The sequence below is a fragment of the Barbatula barbatula genome (genome assembly GCF_947034865.1).
Source record: "Barbatula barbatula genome assembly, chromosome: 1".
Lineage (NCBI taxonomy): Eukaryota > Metazoa > Chordata > Actinopteri > Cypriniformes > Nemacheilidae > Barbatula > Barbatula barbatula.
The window spans coordinates 21,979,361-21,997,590 of record NC_136766.1 but is presented as its reverse complement, the minus strand read 5'-3'; the positions used below and the strand labels follow the sequence as shown (position 1 = coordinate 21,997,590).

Below are 18,230 nucleotides of genomic sequence, written 5' to 3'. Positions count from 1 at the left end.
TCAAAAGTTTTTAAGAGTTCACAAAAAAGAGACCGTATTTAGAATTTTACCTGATATAACTTTCCAGTTGCCTTCAAATTGTCTTATGAATTTTAGTACTTATAAATGGCTCTTATTTCTTCATAGGCGTGTAATTCAATTTGATAGACTGAGGTATACGGTTTAGGTTGCATTTATATTTGATGCTTATACTTGGGTGGTAAAATTGCAATGTGCATTCAATTAGGTTTGTTTCTAAATGCATCAACGCCATGTCTTAGACTAGCTTGGAGCAGCTTCTAGTCACGACAGTTAATGAGCAATACATGCATAGAAATGAAGGGTGTTGTGAGACTTGTCCACTGCAGATCATTCTTATTCTGCATGCAGCAATTTAACTGCAGTTGCCTCAGTATGAACCTCTCCTAGGAGAGTACAGTAACACTGAGTCACCTTGCCGTATTGTATAAGCTGCTGGCAATGGGGAGGAAACCATCAGCAGTACTTCTGCTGCAGAGCTGCGCCGGACTGCAGCCCATCACTGAATGAGTGCGATAAGAAAGTGGATAAAATGCCTTTTAAGAGTCATGGTATTACAAAAAGCTGCTAATTCAAAAAAGCTTTTTAGTCTGTTTGAGGCAGGGTGTTTTATTAATGTAAGCTAGGGGTCTGAGATCGAAGTGTTGGCTGGGTGTTAGATGCTGCTAGGTCCCGCGGCAATGATGTGCTTCTGTAGGGTCACAGTTACAACACGGCTGTCTTGATGAACTTGTCAATCAAAGCCAAGTGGTCTGATTGTAAAACTGCTGACAATATCAAGGTGTCCTCACCAGATTCCATATACTTGTAGGATGTTTTTGAATGAACAAGGATTTTGGCGATCACAGATTTAATGTTATTTAATTTCAAAACAGTCCTTTATGTATTTTAGCCATGGGAAGAATGCATAATGGAAAACTTTAAATACAACCATCTTGCGATCAGTTTACAAGACTTAAAATTTAACAAACAGAAACAAATAGCTGCCATTACTTTATGGAAGCCTAGTCATGCATGGCATATTATTGCAGCTACAAGTGTGTTTTTATATTGTGTTTCATCAAACAACTCTTTTGTTAGGCTTTAAGTCATCTTTTGAGGGAAACATTGCATCAAACCAACAAAAGCTCCCCTTAACTCCAAAGGGATTCTGTGCTAAAATATTTATACGGCTTTGAAGTGTTTGATGTAGATATACCGCTGGAGTCAAATGGCTGGTTTTGGCAAGAACAGACCGTAAAAACAAAGTGTAAATCGGGAATAGAAGGGAAATTTTACATTTTGTTCAAGGCAAATAGTTCACAAAATCCCAGTCAATTCATACCACATGCATGGTGACTGTTATTTTTCTAAACACGTGTTTTTAGTTGGTACTAGAACAACATTCCTAACAGATTTCAGTGTTATTTTCAAAGTAAATGTTATAGAAATAGTTGTATAGGCATATTATTGCAAAATCAATGATATTATTAGTATTCAAAAACACAGTTGGGGTCTAAAATGGGATTAGTGACTACAAACCGCCACTATGAAGGGCCCATTTTATTTTACAGTAAGCTGTTTTCTTCTAATACAGTCTTTGGCACATGCAGTATGACTGAGATGTGCACTGAGCTGAAATATGGATGGCATGAGGAAACTGAGCAGGTCATGCTCACTCTGGTGAGCCAAAGACAGCTTGAGCTGATAGATCGAATCCCTCACTAACAACATATTTATTCTCCATGGTACCCAAGCATCACGACTTTGCAAACATTACATGAAGCCTGCAAAAAAAAGATTCTTTCAACATTGCCCACTTTGACTTTCATTGTAGGGACACAAAACCACTGAGACATTTCTCAAAACATTATCTTTTGTGTTCTGAAGAAGAAAGAGTCATATACTGGTTCTATTTTTTTACAAACGTTAAATCATGTTTAAACGTGCACTTAGTATTTTCCTCATTTTACCTTTTGAAATAGGAATAGCCTAATTGTGAAATTTTGTGCTAAGACTCTGCTTGTAAACTTGATTATGCCTTTACTAGTGGAAGTGGAATATTAATGACATTGGTAACCAAGAACGTTTGCCTTTTTAAAGCAAACAGTAGTATACCTTCTTTTTTGCTTTTTTTAATCATCCATTCTTGGACAAATGTGTGGGTCTAACTCTCAACATATGTGTTTTTCAATTCAAGGTCAACCTTCAACTATCAGCTCAGACAGACTGTTGGGTGGCTATAAATAGCATAACCTATTAGAAGGAATCAGCTGTTGGTGCAGGTGGATTGTTTCTTTTGCTGTGCCTCTGCCCTGCCCAAGAGACATTTGGTCAGGTGTGTTTCTGTTATTGTCACTAAGAATGCAGGGGAGAGTATGTCAGTATGAATTTCGTGTCAGAGATACTGCGTGTAGGTGCATCCTTGTTCGAATATTTGCTTTGGTTTAGGTGTCCATTTACCAGCATGCGGGAGTTAATATTAGTTAATATAAAGTCAAATTACTTTTTGCTTTGAAGTTTAAGGCTTTCCCCTCCAGTCCATACTGTACAATGCATTAAATGCGCAAGTAGCCGACAATGAACACAACAAACGTTCAATTACACATCACGTTTGAGTTAAACAATAATATTTCACAAATGGAAACCCTTTGGAGAATTTGACTTTCCAACGTGTCTGCTATTTTCAGTTGGGGTTAAGTTAACAAACACTTGTTTAGACAGGTTTAACCTGCTTATTCGAAACATATCTTCACTTATTGCTGCTAACAAATAATGAAGCACTTGCATCTATTCATGTTCTCACGATGACACATTTCTAACACGCAGTGCCATTGAAACAAATCTGCTTTTACAAAGTGAACAAGTATCCAACCGTGACGAAATTATACTGGAGGTAGACTTCGGGAATGTTAATCTTTCAGGTTTCAAAGTGTAACTCGGACCCGCATGCATTCGGCGTCATGTCGTTCTGCAAATAGGCTACAAACATCTCATGTGCGTGGATCCGCAGCCTCGACATTCCACCTGATGTATGATGAGCTCGTTGTTTTCTGTCGGCTTATAAACTGGGACAAAGACTTTCCCCAAGTTTGGCCTGCCCCTTTAACAGCAGTGCAGCCCTAGTGGCGATTATCGGACCGTCCGATTCCTTGGAAACTCTGCGGCGCAGCTTTTACTTTAAAGCGGGATCATGGCGGCTCCGCTCGGGCGGGACACATTACCTGATCACTGGTCCTACGGAGTCTGCGGAGATGGCAGGGTGTTTTTCATCAAGTGAGCAGCCAACGGAGGCTTTAATGTCGCGCCTTCTGTTTTTTTTATCTATTTCACATAATCCGCAGCTTCGGGTCTCGTAACAGGTGTTTCTGTTTTCCAGCGACAAAACTCGCAGCACCACTTGGCTCCATCCCCGCACGGGCGAACCTGTCAACTCGGGACACATGATACGATCAGGTACGTTTACAAATAATGTTTTTTGGTAAACTTCGCATCCACGGTCGCATTTTAGTGAGCTTAAAGCACGTCCTCTGCATAACTGATGTGCTACTTTTTGTTTCATTAAAACTTGCGGCGCCTTAATGCACTTCTGTACAAATATTTGTCTCCCTTCAGATTTACCGCGGGGATGGGAAGAGGGCTTCACCGAGGAAGGCGCCAGCTACTTTATAAAGTAAGCGATAGTAAATGTGTGTTCGTCCTTGCAAGACCGCGATGATGCGAGTGCAACTGCAAAGCCCTCCCCACCGAGCGCGCGCGCACACGCCTCTCAAACATCCGCGCTTGTGTGTCAGATAAAGACAGACACTTGCTGTGAGATTCCAGTCGCGTGATTGATATTCATACATATCTTAAGATAAAAGACAGCAAGGGCTGAAGGAACTGCATCAGACAATTTGTATCGCTTCATTCATCCATCCCCTATTTGTTTGAGCTAGTCCCCTAGGAGCTAAGGTAGAGTGTGTATACAAACATTAGACTGGTGTATTCATCTTTCTATAGTATATGTCTTCATAGCTATTAGAAAAGGCAAATAAATAAACATCAGTGGGAAAGAGTGTGAACAAACTTGGGTAAGAACTTCGTAATGAATCGGAAGTAGCAAGGCTTCAACTTTTTCAACTCTATCTGTGCCTGTAATGTACTGTATACGTCATGCTGTAATGACTTGTCGCAGGTGATGAGATTCAGGTAGGGAGGAGAGAAAACAGTCGTTGACAGGGAAAGAAATGCACGTGGATCTGCTTGACAAAAAAATCACCTGCTAGGACAATGATCATTTTAAATACAAATGGCAGGTGGTAGAGCCGTTTAAAGTGCTGTGAATGCATGTTCGCTTATGCCAGGATTTGCATTAAAAAGTCGCTGATGATTGTGGGCCTTTTTGGAAAAAAAGTGAATTTACACTGCATGGTTCATCAATTTGGTTTAGACATCTGCCCCTCATTTGCTTTATTCATCTGGTCGATCTTTGCCAGGTATGACCAGCGTTGGACATTTCATGGATTTGTAGCCTGGATGTACAGTACAACAAGATTATCTTGAGCGATAGGTTTCATACACTTTCAAGCAGTTTTCTAAATGCTTCCCTAGATAATGCTGTACAAATGTATTAAATGCGTAAATGAGCCAGCTTAAGCTATGAAAAATTATTTCCCTTGGAAGCAGTAGATTCTATTTTCAGTATTTCATTTGAAATGTATCCATAACAGAGATATACAGAATATTCCTCTAGTATTGCATTAGTACCACATTACATTATCACTTTTCTAATGTATCTACCATCTCTGTTATAGATTTGGTCAAATTTTTTTTGTTAAAAGTGTTTTGTTATCTGCAGCACTTTATTCTTTTATAGTGACTTTATCTTTTTACCTTTCTTTGATGGCATTACATTACATACGAACGCTGTATGATGTGAACAAAGAGTAGATAAATGTGGACACAGTTGGCAGAATTTTTGATCATTATCTCTGCAGCAGGGCTGGTTGATTATAGAGCCCGCTACTGTTTACAGTCGCCCAACATGGGAGCCAGGCAGCCCGTTACCTCTCTCTCTGCCCACTTAATGGGGGAAATAAAGGGCACTGCCCAGCAGGAATGGATGGGACTTGCCATTAAAATTCTCCTCATGTGCGGCAATCTGCAGGACCTTTCCCCTCCCCATTTAGCTGATGTGGTTCCCTGCTGTCTGTACGTTTGAATGTGTGTGTGCCCATGTGCCCGTGTGATGACAGAGATGTATGGCACAATCACATACCCAATTCATGGTGACTTGGCTGCCCAAAGTCACTTTACCCATTCAGCTTCATTAAATGTAGAAGCAGCAGCCAGAAATATACAGTTGTCATTGACAGGTTTTCTGGTCATTCGGTTTTCTGGTTTTATCAGTAAGACCTGTTATGTGAAATTTAGTTGCTACGTATGGACATTTTCAAAAAAAAAAGTTTTATTTTACATTCCAAGTAATATACTGTAAATAAAACTGCATTTTTTATTTATTCAGTAATAATAAAAAAATGCAGCTATCCAACAGAAATAAAAACATAACATGATTTTAAACCTTTAAAAAAAATTATGTTTTGCAAATAAACTCTTCATTTGTTTTCTGAAACAAATATTTTGCACTCTATGTTCATTGAAACATTCCATAGTATCCATGTCCATTGGAATTGTGCAAGAATCTCACTGTTTCTGTTTGTCTTGCAGTTGTAAAGAAATCCCATTGTATCCGTATGTTGCAATTATGTAAAAATGTGTTTGTGTGTGTCGCATTTGTTAAGGAATACCTTTGTGTCCGTGTGTTGGAATTGTGTGAGAATCCCACTGTGTCCGTGTGTGTTGGAATTGTGTAGGAATGTCATTGTGTCCATGGGTTTTGGAATTGTTTAAGAACCCCTTTGTGTCCATTTGTTTTGCAGTTGTGTAGAAATCCCATTGTATCCCTGTGCTGTAACCAGATAGCACAGATACATCTGTAAGATGTCTGCTAAAGATCTGGAATACATCTGCTGTGTAAAAAAACGTCACGTACACATAACATACAGTTTTACACACATCCTAAATCATAAACATCTTACAGGTATCGTCTAAGGTTTCTATCTGACAGGAAACGTCTCAGAGACGTATTGTATTCGTGGTGCCAGGGAATTGTGTCCCTGAATCTGAATTGGAATTGTGAAGGAATAACTTTTTATTTATGTGTGTGGTGAGTCAGGCCACGCAGTAAATTACAGCTTGGAGTGAACAAAATGAATATTTGTAGCATAGTTTCACAATAAGCATTGAAATCAACCTTAAACTCACTGACCAAAAAAACAGCAATGGACTATACGTTGCATGCGCAGCTTTTGTGAACTGCTTATTTAAAAAATGTGCACATTTGTGATGAAAGGTTTGTTAAGATGTTCGGTGTATTACTAGAGTTTTTAATTCAAGATAAGTCATACGCTTCACACACAGACACCAAAGGGAATCATCTGCCTATGAGAAAAACATGACAATCACTCAGCTCTCTCAATGCTCTGCTCATGTGGCCCATGCAATCTAGAGTGCATTAGTGCCTTGCTCTCTGCTTTGCATCTAAATAGCACCACATCCCCATAAAGCTGTTTTTTTTTAGTTCAATGCTCCGCTGGTGTCCGACCAGCAAAATGCACCCTGACAAAGCTGCTGTAGTGAGAGGGGGTGTTTTAAAGGTCAAAGAAAATGATTTTAGAAATGTGTTATTGCTGACAGTTTTATTGTGGGCCATGTGAAGGGACTCATTGTGTTGGGTCTTGACACGTAGTCAAATACTGAACAGTGCAGCTCTGAGACTGTAGACAGCTGAAATGTCAGGGCGGTAAAATAATGCACTGATTTGTTGGCTAAATGACATTATGTTTCCTGTTTTGATACTAGACGGTGCTGCTGGACATTGTCTTTGCGTCATTTTTTTGTTAACAGGGTTGAAAGGGCAGAGTAGTGTTTTCGGTAAAGAATGTTGAAATTAGGGCTGTCAAACAATTATATGGTTCACCCAAAAATGGTCCCTATGGGGATTAATTACATCCAGAATAAAAGTTTATGTTGACATAATATATGTGTGTGTACTGTGCATATTATTTTGTATTTATAAACACATAAACACATACACACATATATATATATATATATATATATATATATATATATATATATATATATAATATACTGGATTCGATTAATCCTGATTAATCTTTTGTCAGCCCTAGTTGAAACAAAAGTATGCAGTTCACATTGTTGCCTGTTATCGCCTTTTTAGGTTTATAGTGAGTGACTGCCTATTTTATGGTTTAATTTGCATTGCTCACTGTTGTTATTTGGTTCAGTTATGCCAAAGAATTTACCAAGCACCATTTGCGTCAGGACTGGCACAGGCTGTGTGTACGCACTTCATCTCTCCCTTCAGACTTTGTGAGAAAGAGATTATTTCTTTATGTGTGTTGCCATCCTGCTACAGTTTTATGAATCAACATTCACGACAGGACACTGTAAATTGTGTAGCGTACTACGCTGGATGTGCATCAGTAGGCGAAGAGAGTGACGCTCAGTCTGTCCTTGAGACAAACCGCTCTCACAAACCCATTATTTCCGCTGATGTGATTATTATTTTTTGTTTTATTTTATGGTAAACTGCTGCGCATGCTGCATACTTGATTATTATCCGAACGAAGTATATTTGATATACTGCAGACTCAAATTTTACCAACTTCCAAGCATTTAATATACTGTATGTCCCCGAAGAGCATATACAGCTAATGCTTTTATGTCCATATCCACCCGGAATTCATCTAATTAAGAGTTAATAATGGGCAGTAAGGGTCTGAGATGCTCTTGAATCGTTTGTGCAGACACAGAGGCACGTGTTCTCCATCGTTGTATGGTATATGCAAGAGACTGAATTCAGATCCTCAGTTGACCTCTATGTGACTTTACTGTTAGGTTAAGAGACAGGACAAATAATCTCAGCTCCTGAAAGGCCAGGAATACATATTGAACTCTTTGGACATAAGAAGCATTTGGCTGAGTCAAGGTGTCTTGGCCTCAAGGAGTAAATGGCAGGAGGTCTCAGCAGGCCTCCACTCCCGACCAGACGTGTGAGGAATGACGTTTGTGTAAAGATGTCCTTTCCACTTTACATCTGTCTCGCTTCAGCAGCTTTTCAAGTGGGTCGGGGGTCAGCGTTATTCATCAGATTGACAGTTGGTCCTTCCTCTCACCACAGGCTCACTATTGGCAGGTTCACAGATGAGAGATCTTTACTTGGACTGTTAGGTGACTCTGTTCTTCGTTGTCACACCCAGAGGTCACATCAGTCGTTGCTGTGGTGATGAGACTCTTTTTAAATTCTTTAATGTTATTTTTGGTTGAGCCCAGTAACATGGAATTATTATGAAATAACACTAACAGACGTGACATTTAGAGAACAACTGGTGTTGAAAAAAACCACAGTAACGGAAAATATATATTTTCTAAAATAGTAACATTGTTTGTGTTGTACAGAAGACAATAATGGGTTTGGAACTACACAAGGGTTAAAGGTATAGTTCACCCAAAAATGAATATTTTGTCATTTACTTACCCTCTTGTCATTTCAAAACTGTATGACTTTCTTTCTTCTGCAGAACACAAAAGAAGATATTTTGAAGAATGTTTGTAACCGAAGAAATGCGGGACCCTCTGACTTGACTTTTGTGTCTATAGAAGCGAATATGAATATTGAATAACGCCATTATTCAATTCAGTTTTATTTATATAGCGCTTATCACAATGAAAGAAAAGTTGAAACACAGCACAGTGCAAGGTGTTTATAGAACGAGCAAGATCATTCTAGTAAATGATATCTAATACATGCAGTCTCCCGGTGAGCAAGCCAACATGGCCCTGTGGTGGGAAACCCAGATTCCAATGATAAATAAATGGAGAAATAAAAACTCGTGAGAAACCAGACTCAGCCGGGAGGGCCAGGTCCCCTCTGACAGGTCAAAGCAGCACTCGGTGACTTGGATTAAAAATTACTGAGTAAATGTATATGAAAAATAGGGAGAGCTTATTAGTTGTGATTTAGGAAATTTCTTTTATTGAAACTGTTTAGGTCTAATTTCTGCAGGCTCTCGCATGAGGATGGTACGGGTTTTCAGATGGAGTTGGCGTAATCTTTACATACCTCGGGATGGGCACTCGGCAGAAAGAGAATAATTCGCGTAGCTGCTGTTCATTATTTAATTAATAATGTTTATGTAGCATTGAATGCATTAAGTTACTCAGTTACCAACATTCTTCAAAATATCTTGTTTTGTGTTCTGCAGAAGAAAGAAAGTCGTACAGGTTTGTAATGACTAGAGGGTGTGTAAATGATGACAGTATTTAAATTTTTAGGACTAGCCCTCAGAATTGAGTACTGTAGCAAAGGGTAATCTCAGAGTAAAATACTGTTGATTCAATTGTGCTGAGTCACTTACTAACTTCAAACTTCAGTAATTGTGAAGTGTGTGAATTTGCTGAGTAGGCAGAGGAGTTTTAAAAGAGCTCAGAGCTTTAGGTGTGTTTACTGGAGAAAAAAAGGGAATATGAATATATCATACAGCTTTAAGTGCAGCAATGGCCCTCTTTAAAAACAATGTCCCTTTCGATAACAACAGTTTGCACTGCAGGCTTCATTTATTTAGCTGATAGTTACAGAAGAATAATTTAACTTAGTCAGTATTGACACCAGCTTATTTAAATTAAAACGCGTCTTTGAGGGAACCAATGTTTTCTGTCATTTTTGAAAATGTCTGCCTAATTTTGTTGCTTTAAATTTAATATGGCCTACACCAACACTTCAGTACACTGTTTGAGCAGCCCCCCTCCAACCCCCTTTTCTCACTTCACTGCTCATCCAACAGCCTGAACTCAGGCCAAGGCTGCATGTCGCTGCCGTGACAACAGCCGCTGCTTGTGCAGTAGATTTTTTTGGAAATTTGGGAGGCGCACAATGGCGGGACTGTTGAGCGTGAGCGGCCGTAGTAAAATCAAACCTATTTACATGTACCTCTATGGAGGAAGAATATGACCTTCTCTTCTGAACATGTTTTAACGCATGAGTGAACTTTGAAGATAGTTGTACATTTATATATTGCTGTATATGTAAATTATTGGGTTTGAAAACTTGACCTCTTTCGTTCTTCTGAACACAATGTGAAACGTACATGTGAATTGGCAAACTGTGTTTGCAAAAGGGTGAAATGTGGTTTTCCCAGTTGTTCCAATGATTACTTGAAAGTCAGCTCGCACTGAATTTGTGCAATTCTATAGCTCCCCAAAGGCACTAAGGCACAATGCTGTCCTATTGGGACAATATCCTTTTTGTCATTTGGGTTTACATCCCAGTGGAGCTGCAGTGAAAGTGTTGTATTTCTATGAGACTGAAGCCCAAAATTGACCACCTACGGAGAGTCAAATTCCCAAACGCCAACTGTTTGGCTCTCTCACAGTCGGACAAATGAAATCTTGGGAAAAATGTAGTATTTCAGATTGTGATATTCTTTTTCTCAGTTGGCCTATTTGCACTATTGCTTTGTTCTTTCCACCCCCACTCTTGTGGCACAATGAGTTGATTAACCATCTAATGTTTCAGTAGAGAGGCAAAACACTTTAAATGTTGATTAAAGAGGATGGATTTCCCTACAGGCACCATCTCCCAGCAATGTCAGCAACTCACATCCATGCTTCACTGTTCTTGTGTGGATGTGTTTTTAAGCTGCCCCATGTCTTTTTTTCAGAGGCATAGATCACTCAGCCTGGAAACGACCTTTGACTTCTTACTTTCTGATGGAGTAGAGTCATGCTACATTACCTGCTGTCCCACAACTCTGAAATATAGTGGAGATATTGTCCAGGACAGACTACAGCTGTGATTTCAAATAATACATTGATAAGAGGGGAAGTGTCATGTCTGCCTTTAAGGCCATCCAGGTGTTGTAAAAATACAACCCAATAGCATTATCAGGACCGTGTTGTGTTGCCCTGTTAAATTGTTGAGGAATATCAGAATACTGGATGGCACGGTTGATGAGTTTTTTCTTCAAAGTAAATTATATCTGACAATTTATAGGCCAGGGAGTTTATCCATTCTCCAAAAGACCTTATGAGACAGGAAATCTGACAGGGGAAGTTTTTTAAGTTGATTTATTGATTTGTCATAGGTAATAGAGGGATGATTTAGTACATGTTTTTCTCCTGCAAGAGCAACAGAAATGAGAAAGTGCAGGAGTGTGGAGAAGAATTCAACCGATATTTGAAACAGTATATAATAATGTACATATATATATGTCAGAGCTTTACAACTCATGCAAACAATAAATATTTGTGATGACAAATAAATGCAAAGAAGCGCATATCCAGGTTTATTGGACATTGGACATACATTCACTATACTTTTATTACACTGTCAATAAAAGCAAATAATTCTTATTCCTCAATTTATCACCAGACACTTTACGGCTTTTCAGGCTGTTTAAAGTCCCCTAAGACGTTACTTTAGTAAAATAAAAAATAAAACTCAAAGGATGGAGTTTCTGTGAGTGTACACAGCTTGTGAAATGAGGTAGGCGCTATTCAGTTTTTGATTGGGTGTCCGTTGCTAAACGTCTGGTCGTATCATTCTACCCCCGCTTCGTTTCACACTGCACACGTTTGGCACCGCAATGCAGGGTAACCCTGCTTCGGAATCCAATCACAATGGGGATTACACAAAGCAAACAAACATAGTTCAATGGAAGGGACACAAAAAGGTCACAGGCACATGTAACATTCATGTCAAAGGGTGAGAAGGTCTCGTTTACCCGCTGGAAAAAAATATAAAAGTGTGAAACATTCGTTTACCCGGGGTTAAAAGTGGGGTTTAGAATGAAGATAACCGGGGTTAAGCGCAGTGTGAAGAGCCATTTTCATAATAATTTGCCTTGCCTTGCCTATTGCCATAACCTAATGTGTGCCTTCCTTTGAACTATGTTGGTTTGCATTGTATAATCCCCAGTTGTGATTGGCTGATTTTGTAGACAGCCTCAGGAGTGGTTGTGCTTTGTCTCTGTGTGACAAAATATTGCAGAGTAAGCTAAACATTGCAGGTATTACGTGCCTTTCCGTAGCAAACATCAGTCAGCTGTCATCATTCTGTAATACATTAGGATGTTTACTCCGGGCTACATGTTAACTTCAGTTAGATTAGTGTTATGCGGGGTTGTCATCATACGTAGTTCTGTTGATATCTCAGATGTATCTCAGCATTTTGATGAGGCATATTTGTTCTCTCTCTCTCTCTCTCTCTTACGCTCTTTATCCGAAGAGAATAAGGGATGAAGTGATTATGCTGCGGTTTTCAGTGAGGCGAGAGCCTTTTGCTGTGATGGGATTGCCTAATGTTTTCCTGTTGCAGTGGGGGCTGTACGCAGTGGAGCCGCAGTGGACCGAGCTGCTCGTGAGAAAAAAGAGAATGCTCTGTTTGAACTACCTGCAGCATGAATCATTTATCTTGTGGAAATCAGGTTATTTGTATCTCACCGGTAGCAGCGGGTGGTCTTGCTTGCGAATCCAGCCTGATCGCCCTGAGTACTGCAGGCTTGCATAATTCTGAATTAAAGAACAGGCTTCCTTTTCCATTCATAAAATGGAATTTGACATGAATTGGCAACACCTCTAAGGATTTTGAATAGGAATTTCGGTTGGAATGACAAGAAGGGGAATTTACTGCATTGAACTTTAAAGGAATTAAACATTTTGAACATTATATGTATATATAGCACGTCTCTTTATTGTCATAATAAAGAATCTTTTTTTCCATATTGTATCAAGAATTGCTGTTTACCGATTAATTGTGATTAATCACATCCAGAATAAAAATTTGTGTTTACATACATGTTTACATGTATTTATACAGATTATAAATACAAACTTTCATTCTGGATGCGATTAATCGCAATGAATCATTGAACAGTCCTTGTGTATGATAATGTTTAAAATGTTTTGGAATTATCATTTTAAATTCTATTTCTTTCATTTTGATTTCAATGTACAATTCTGCATTCTGGTAGCATAGTACTACTTAAAACAAAGAAATTTACTTTAACGTGCACTCGGAATTTAATTCTGGATAACGCACTGCCCTGGAGCACTTACTGGGAGTCCAGTTGAAGTGACCTGCCAGAGGTCAGCTGTTAGCCAGATCTGATCTGATCCGGAACACGGAAGGCTATTCGTGCTCATTTGCCGCTTACAAGTGTTGTATTGTAGATAAAATACATCCATATTGTCCAGATCTGTTACCTCCTGTGAGAAAGAAGCAGGCGCCAGATACAGAGTGCCATGGTACAGTCACATCTGGCATGATAGATGAAGACCATGGCAGGCTAAAAACACATTGTTTGTGTGGATTCAGACAAATGGGACTGGGTGTAATAACAGAGCATTGACAGGAGGAGACAACAGAGGGAAAACAACGAGGGAATTGAATAGAGGGCACAGTGGCTGCCTGTGTTGGGCACTATGTCGGAGGGGCCATTCATAGCCAGCCACAATTTGACTTGTGATATTTAACCCTGGAGCCTGCGGTGCCCTTGTTAACATTTACAGCTGAGATTTAGCGATGACTGCACTACATGGGGAAATTTGCAGACCTCAGAGACAGTAAACATAGGGTCGTGCTGGGGAGAAGAGATGCCAGGGCCACCAGTGACATGGGTACTTGCTGCAGTTGCCTGCCTTTGGGCCGTGTGACCAAGCAGGATGGTTGTCGTGAGAAGAAACAGATTGAACTGGAAACTATCAGGGAGGAAGAGGATGAAACTGCGTCTTCGGGGGAGAGGTAATGTCAATGTGTATATATCTCAGTGACCTCTATAATACTTTTCATTAGCTTAGTTGGATAGGAGTACAATGAGTGCAAGGGCAAGATCATGGTAAATATCATTATTACTTGTTTACAAATAATTACTTGTTTTATACTCGTGGGGAAAAAAGTAAACTAGGTCTTGAAAACTGAGGACATAAGATCAGATTTAAACTAGCTCGGCTGGTTCTTCTCTAAGTTTATAGTGAACATTACTATAAGTTCTATGAACTTCAGTCATTCACAGAATAATTTCAGTTGACGCACCAGAGATCAAGTCAATACTTGAATAAAACTAAGGTGGCTAAGTCAATGAGTTCAGTAAACTTTTCCTCTGGGTTGTGATGTGCACCTTAAAATCCAAATGCTGGAGAGCGGTGATATATAATTGTACACAGATGACAGGTGTCCTGCAGCATTTTGTCAGAACAGATTCAGCTTATCAACACGACTGCAGAGCTGCGGTTTTCTTCTGCCCTCGTGTTATACAATAAAGGGCGAACTGAGGGGACGTGAGCATGTAAACAATGTATTTTCTCTTCTGCAGAAGTTAGACTGTGGGTTTAAGAAAGAGGAGTTAGGTTCTTCAGATGAAGCTGGCCTGCTTTTCTGAATAGAAAGGAAATCCCAACGGCTAATACTTAGGATTTTTGGATGATCTTCACAGTCGTACTGTACATGTTTGAGTCCCACATATTTACAAACACGTTATGTCTGTCATTTTTTTATCTTCTCATACCCTGTACTGTATATATGTGTCAACCTTTATTCACATAGACCTAGGGGTGTGCAAAAGAATACAATGGTTAGTTCACCAAAAACTTCAATGTTTTTATTATTTACTCATCATGTAGATCCAAACCTGTATCCTTTCTTCTGCAGAATACAAAAAAGATATTTCGAAGAACTTTGGTAAACAAACAACATCGACCATTGACTTCTATTGTATGAACACAAAACCATTGCAACACAGAGGGAAGAGACACATAAAGATTTTGAACGACATGAGAATAAATAAATAATGAGACTGTTTTAAAGCCCCTTTAACAAAAAGAAAGAAATATTTCAAGAAGTCAATACACTCTTTTACAACAGACCACTATAAGTCTTTTTTAATACTACTGATGAAAAAACTGTTTTTGTAATTAGTCTAAATCTCTCTCAAGAGAATGTATTGTCAGTTGAGGCAGGTGAACGTGGTATTGCTTTCTTAGGAAGATCATCCATCCAGAACAAACATTAATTTCCTTTTGCAGGAAGTCATGATATTTATCCAACCAACATTTTAGAAGGCAACAGTCCTGCAACCAAGTCATTGTTCAGTCAGGCCTTAACTGCTTTGTATATCGCTGTGTCCTATGTGCTGGAGTGACTTGAAGACATGATTTAAAGGGTCTTTTCTGGCAGTGTGCTGTGGAAAACCACAACCTCTCTCTGGAAAGGTCTGATAATTGATTCTAGGAAGCTGAGAGGACAATCAGCTTTAACAGAACAGTTATGCGGAGTCGACAGTATTTCTTCTCTAAATGAGAAACACATCGCCTCCTCAAAAGGTTGAGAAAAGTTAAATAGCTCGTCCAATCATCTATGATGTGCATGTTAAATATCAGTGTGCGTTAAAGTTGTCTAGACGCACAACCCCACTTATGTCCAAGTTTCATATTCCACAGTAGCTGTTGTGTCTTTAGGATAACGTGTTACTTATCGCTGCTGTCCTTCTGAAACCTTGTATCTCCATATTTCATGATTAAATTTTTTTGCCATAAATCATTATTGTTAGTCACATTTTATGTTTATCAATGGGTTTTGCATATATCTAAAAGGGTATTAACATTTACATTTAGTCATTTAGCAGACGCTTTTACCCAAAGGGACATACAGATGAGGTAAACATCTGTCTTTAGGATAACGTGTTACATATCGCTGCTGTCCTTCTGAAACCTTGTATCTCCATATTTCATGATTTAAATGTTTTGCCGTGAGTCATTATTGTTAGTCACATTTTATGCTTATCAATGGGTTTTGCATATATCTAAAAGGGTATTTATATAGATGAGGTAAACAATGGAAGCAATTGGAACAGCATAAGGACAACAAAAGGCTTAAGTGCAATGAAAAACTGGTCTCATATAGCCTGCCACAGTATACAAAGCTAGAGAAGGTACGGGAGAGTGATTTTTTTACCTTTTTGGGATGGCACCACAAGCGTCGTTCGTTTGGATCTGGCGGGTACATACGTCTGCATTAAAAAGGTCTTTTCAACTTTGACAATACAATATATAATTGTATTTTTATTTAAAAGAAAAGACTTCTGAGGTTTCGGAAGAACCGCCACGATATATTTTCATTTAGATTTTTTAAAAGGTTCTTCATAAAATTGTCATTGGTGCATGAGTGCAATTTGTTTTGGTTATTGGCCAAGCTTAAAGCCCCTATGACTTAAATTAATTGTAAGTATATGGGAAGTTGTCCACCTCGCACGCGTTCTAAACTAGAAAAATAATTCCCATGATTTATTTAACATGTTTATAGTACACATTGAACAGGATTAGTTACATGCCAAAGATTGTTCTGAATGGTAACACGAGTAAAAGTAAAACTAAGATCTAAGATAGAATATTTTTTCATCCTTACGCTTTTGGGGGAAAAGCTATTTATCGTTGCTATACTACAAGCATGTCTTTGAAACAAAATATTTACTCAACTCTCTCTTGTAAAGATTTGTATTCTGAAATCATAATTGATAAATATTGTAGTTTATGAATGAATGAAGCATTTATGTAGGGCTTTATTGTATATTCTTGTACACCCAGGGGAGTCTCTCCTGAACCATAGTGTGCAGCATCCACCTGGTATATTGTAATTTATCATCCTCATGCATTTCTATGTAATCTTTGATCATTGTGCTGCTCATTTATCTGTAGCGTTGCATACTAAAGTTTGCATCATTTCCATACTCATGGTACTGGATACTATAACATTCTGTAATGATGGCATTGATTTCTGCACTTATAATGTGCCTATTAATAGTAAGGCAATGTCTTGAGCTTCCTGAAGTCCACCGGCATTAACACACGCATGCATTCTTAAATCATTCTGCCAGGACTGATTACTGGACAAATAACCCAGAGCACCATTTACAGGAGTTACCCACCTCACCCACATTAAAGCTCAGATGAAATATCTACCTTGAGAGGATGAAGTTATCTCTGTCACACTCAATGATCCTCTGGTGGTCTGGAGCAGCATGAGAGCTGCGGTGAGGAATACAGCAACATTGTGCTGTGCTCAGAACAGCCACCAGGGAATGCTGTTGAATCTTTGACTTTCATAGGTCACATGTGGCTCCGGAGAGGGACGGGTTAGTTTCTGTTGAATGGGCCATATCTCATTCAGGAATTAAATGGACAGCTTGCAGAGGGTTTGCTCTTTGCTTTGGCCTTGCTCATTTATAATTTATATCCAATTTACTGAATTCAACATAGAGTAAGCCTGTGTTGAAGTGCTTTCCCTTATCATATAAAGTGAACTTGGATAATATTGTTCTCTGCCTCATTGTTTTTGTGTGCGTCCGTAATGTTTACATGGTCGTTTGACTTGTGGTTTGGTGCAGTGATGCATTTTTAAATGGCTTATATAGGTTTCAGGTTGGCAATACAATTACATAGTACATAATCACATTACATTGTTTTTGTGTTAGTGTAGAATTAGTCAAAACCGTGATATGTTGATCTTTTTTCATTGGGTTGTCTGACTTTGGTGCTTTGCACAGTAAAATAATCTTAAAATAGTTGACATTTTGACCAAATGTATGTTGACCCATTGCTACAATTCAGATTGGCAATACATACTTTTTCACCACAAATGTTAATATGAAACTTAACACTGCAAAGTCAAAAAATATATTTCTTACATAGTATCTCCGACTTACTTAACTATACAAATGTGACCCTGGATCACAAAACCAGTCTTTAGTATCACATGAACATTTTTAGGAAAAGCCAAAAATACATTGTATGGGTCAAAATTATCGATTTTGTCTTTTATGCCACAAATCATTAGGATATTGAGTAAAAATCATCTTCCATGAAGATATACTGTAAATTTCCTACCCTAAATATATAAAAGCTTGATATTTATGAGTGGATGGCCTTCTACAGTGCCTCTGATGAACAACTTCAAAGGCAATTTTCTCAATATTTAGATTTCTTTACACCCTCAGTTTCCAGCATTTTAAATGGTTGTATCTCCGCCGGATAATGTCCATACATCCATTGAAAGATTGTTTATTCAGCTTTCAGGTGGTTTAAAAATCTTTTTTTTTTATTTACCCATAAGACTG

The 18,230-nt window shown here is 38.6% G+C and overlaps 1 protein-coding gene across 3 annotated transcripts in view; it reads left to right on the top strand.

Annotated features, from left to right (window-relative positions):
* The first annotated feature begins 3,174 nt into the window (after positions 1–3,174).
* plekha7b (pleckstrin homology domain containing, family A member 7b) overlaps positions 3,175–18,230 on the top strand; it is a 97,220-nt gene continuing 82,164 nt past the window's right edge. For all 3 annotated transcript variants that reach the window (XM_079453912.1, XM_079453911.1, XM_079453913.1), the window contains exons 1-3: positions 3,175–3,273; positions 3,377–3,453; positions 3,613–3,670. In XM_079453912.1, the coding sequence (XP_079310038.1) occupies positions 3,191–3,273; positions 3,377–3,453; positions 3,613–3,670 (218 nt within the window). In that variant the 5' untranslated portion in view covers positions 3,175–3,190. The remainder of the gene's footprint in view (positions 3,274–3,376; positions 3,454–3,612; positions 3,671–18,230) is intronic.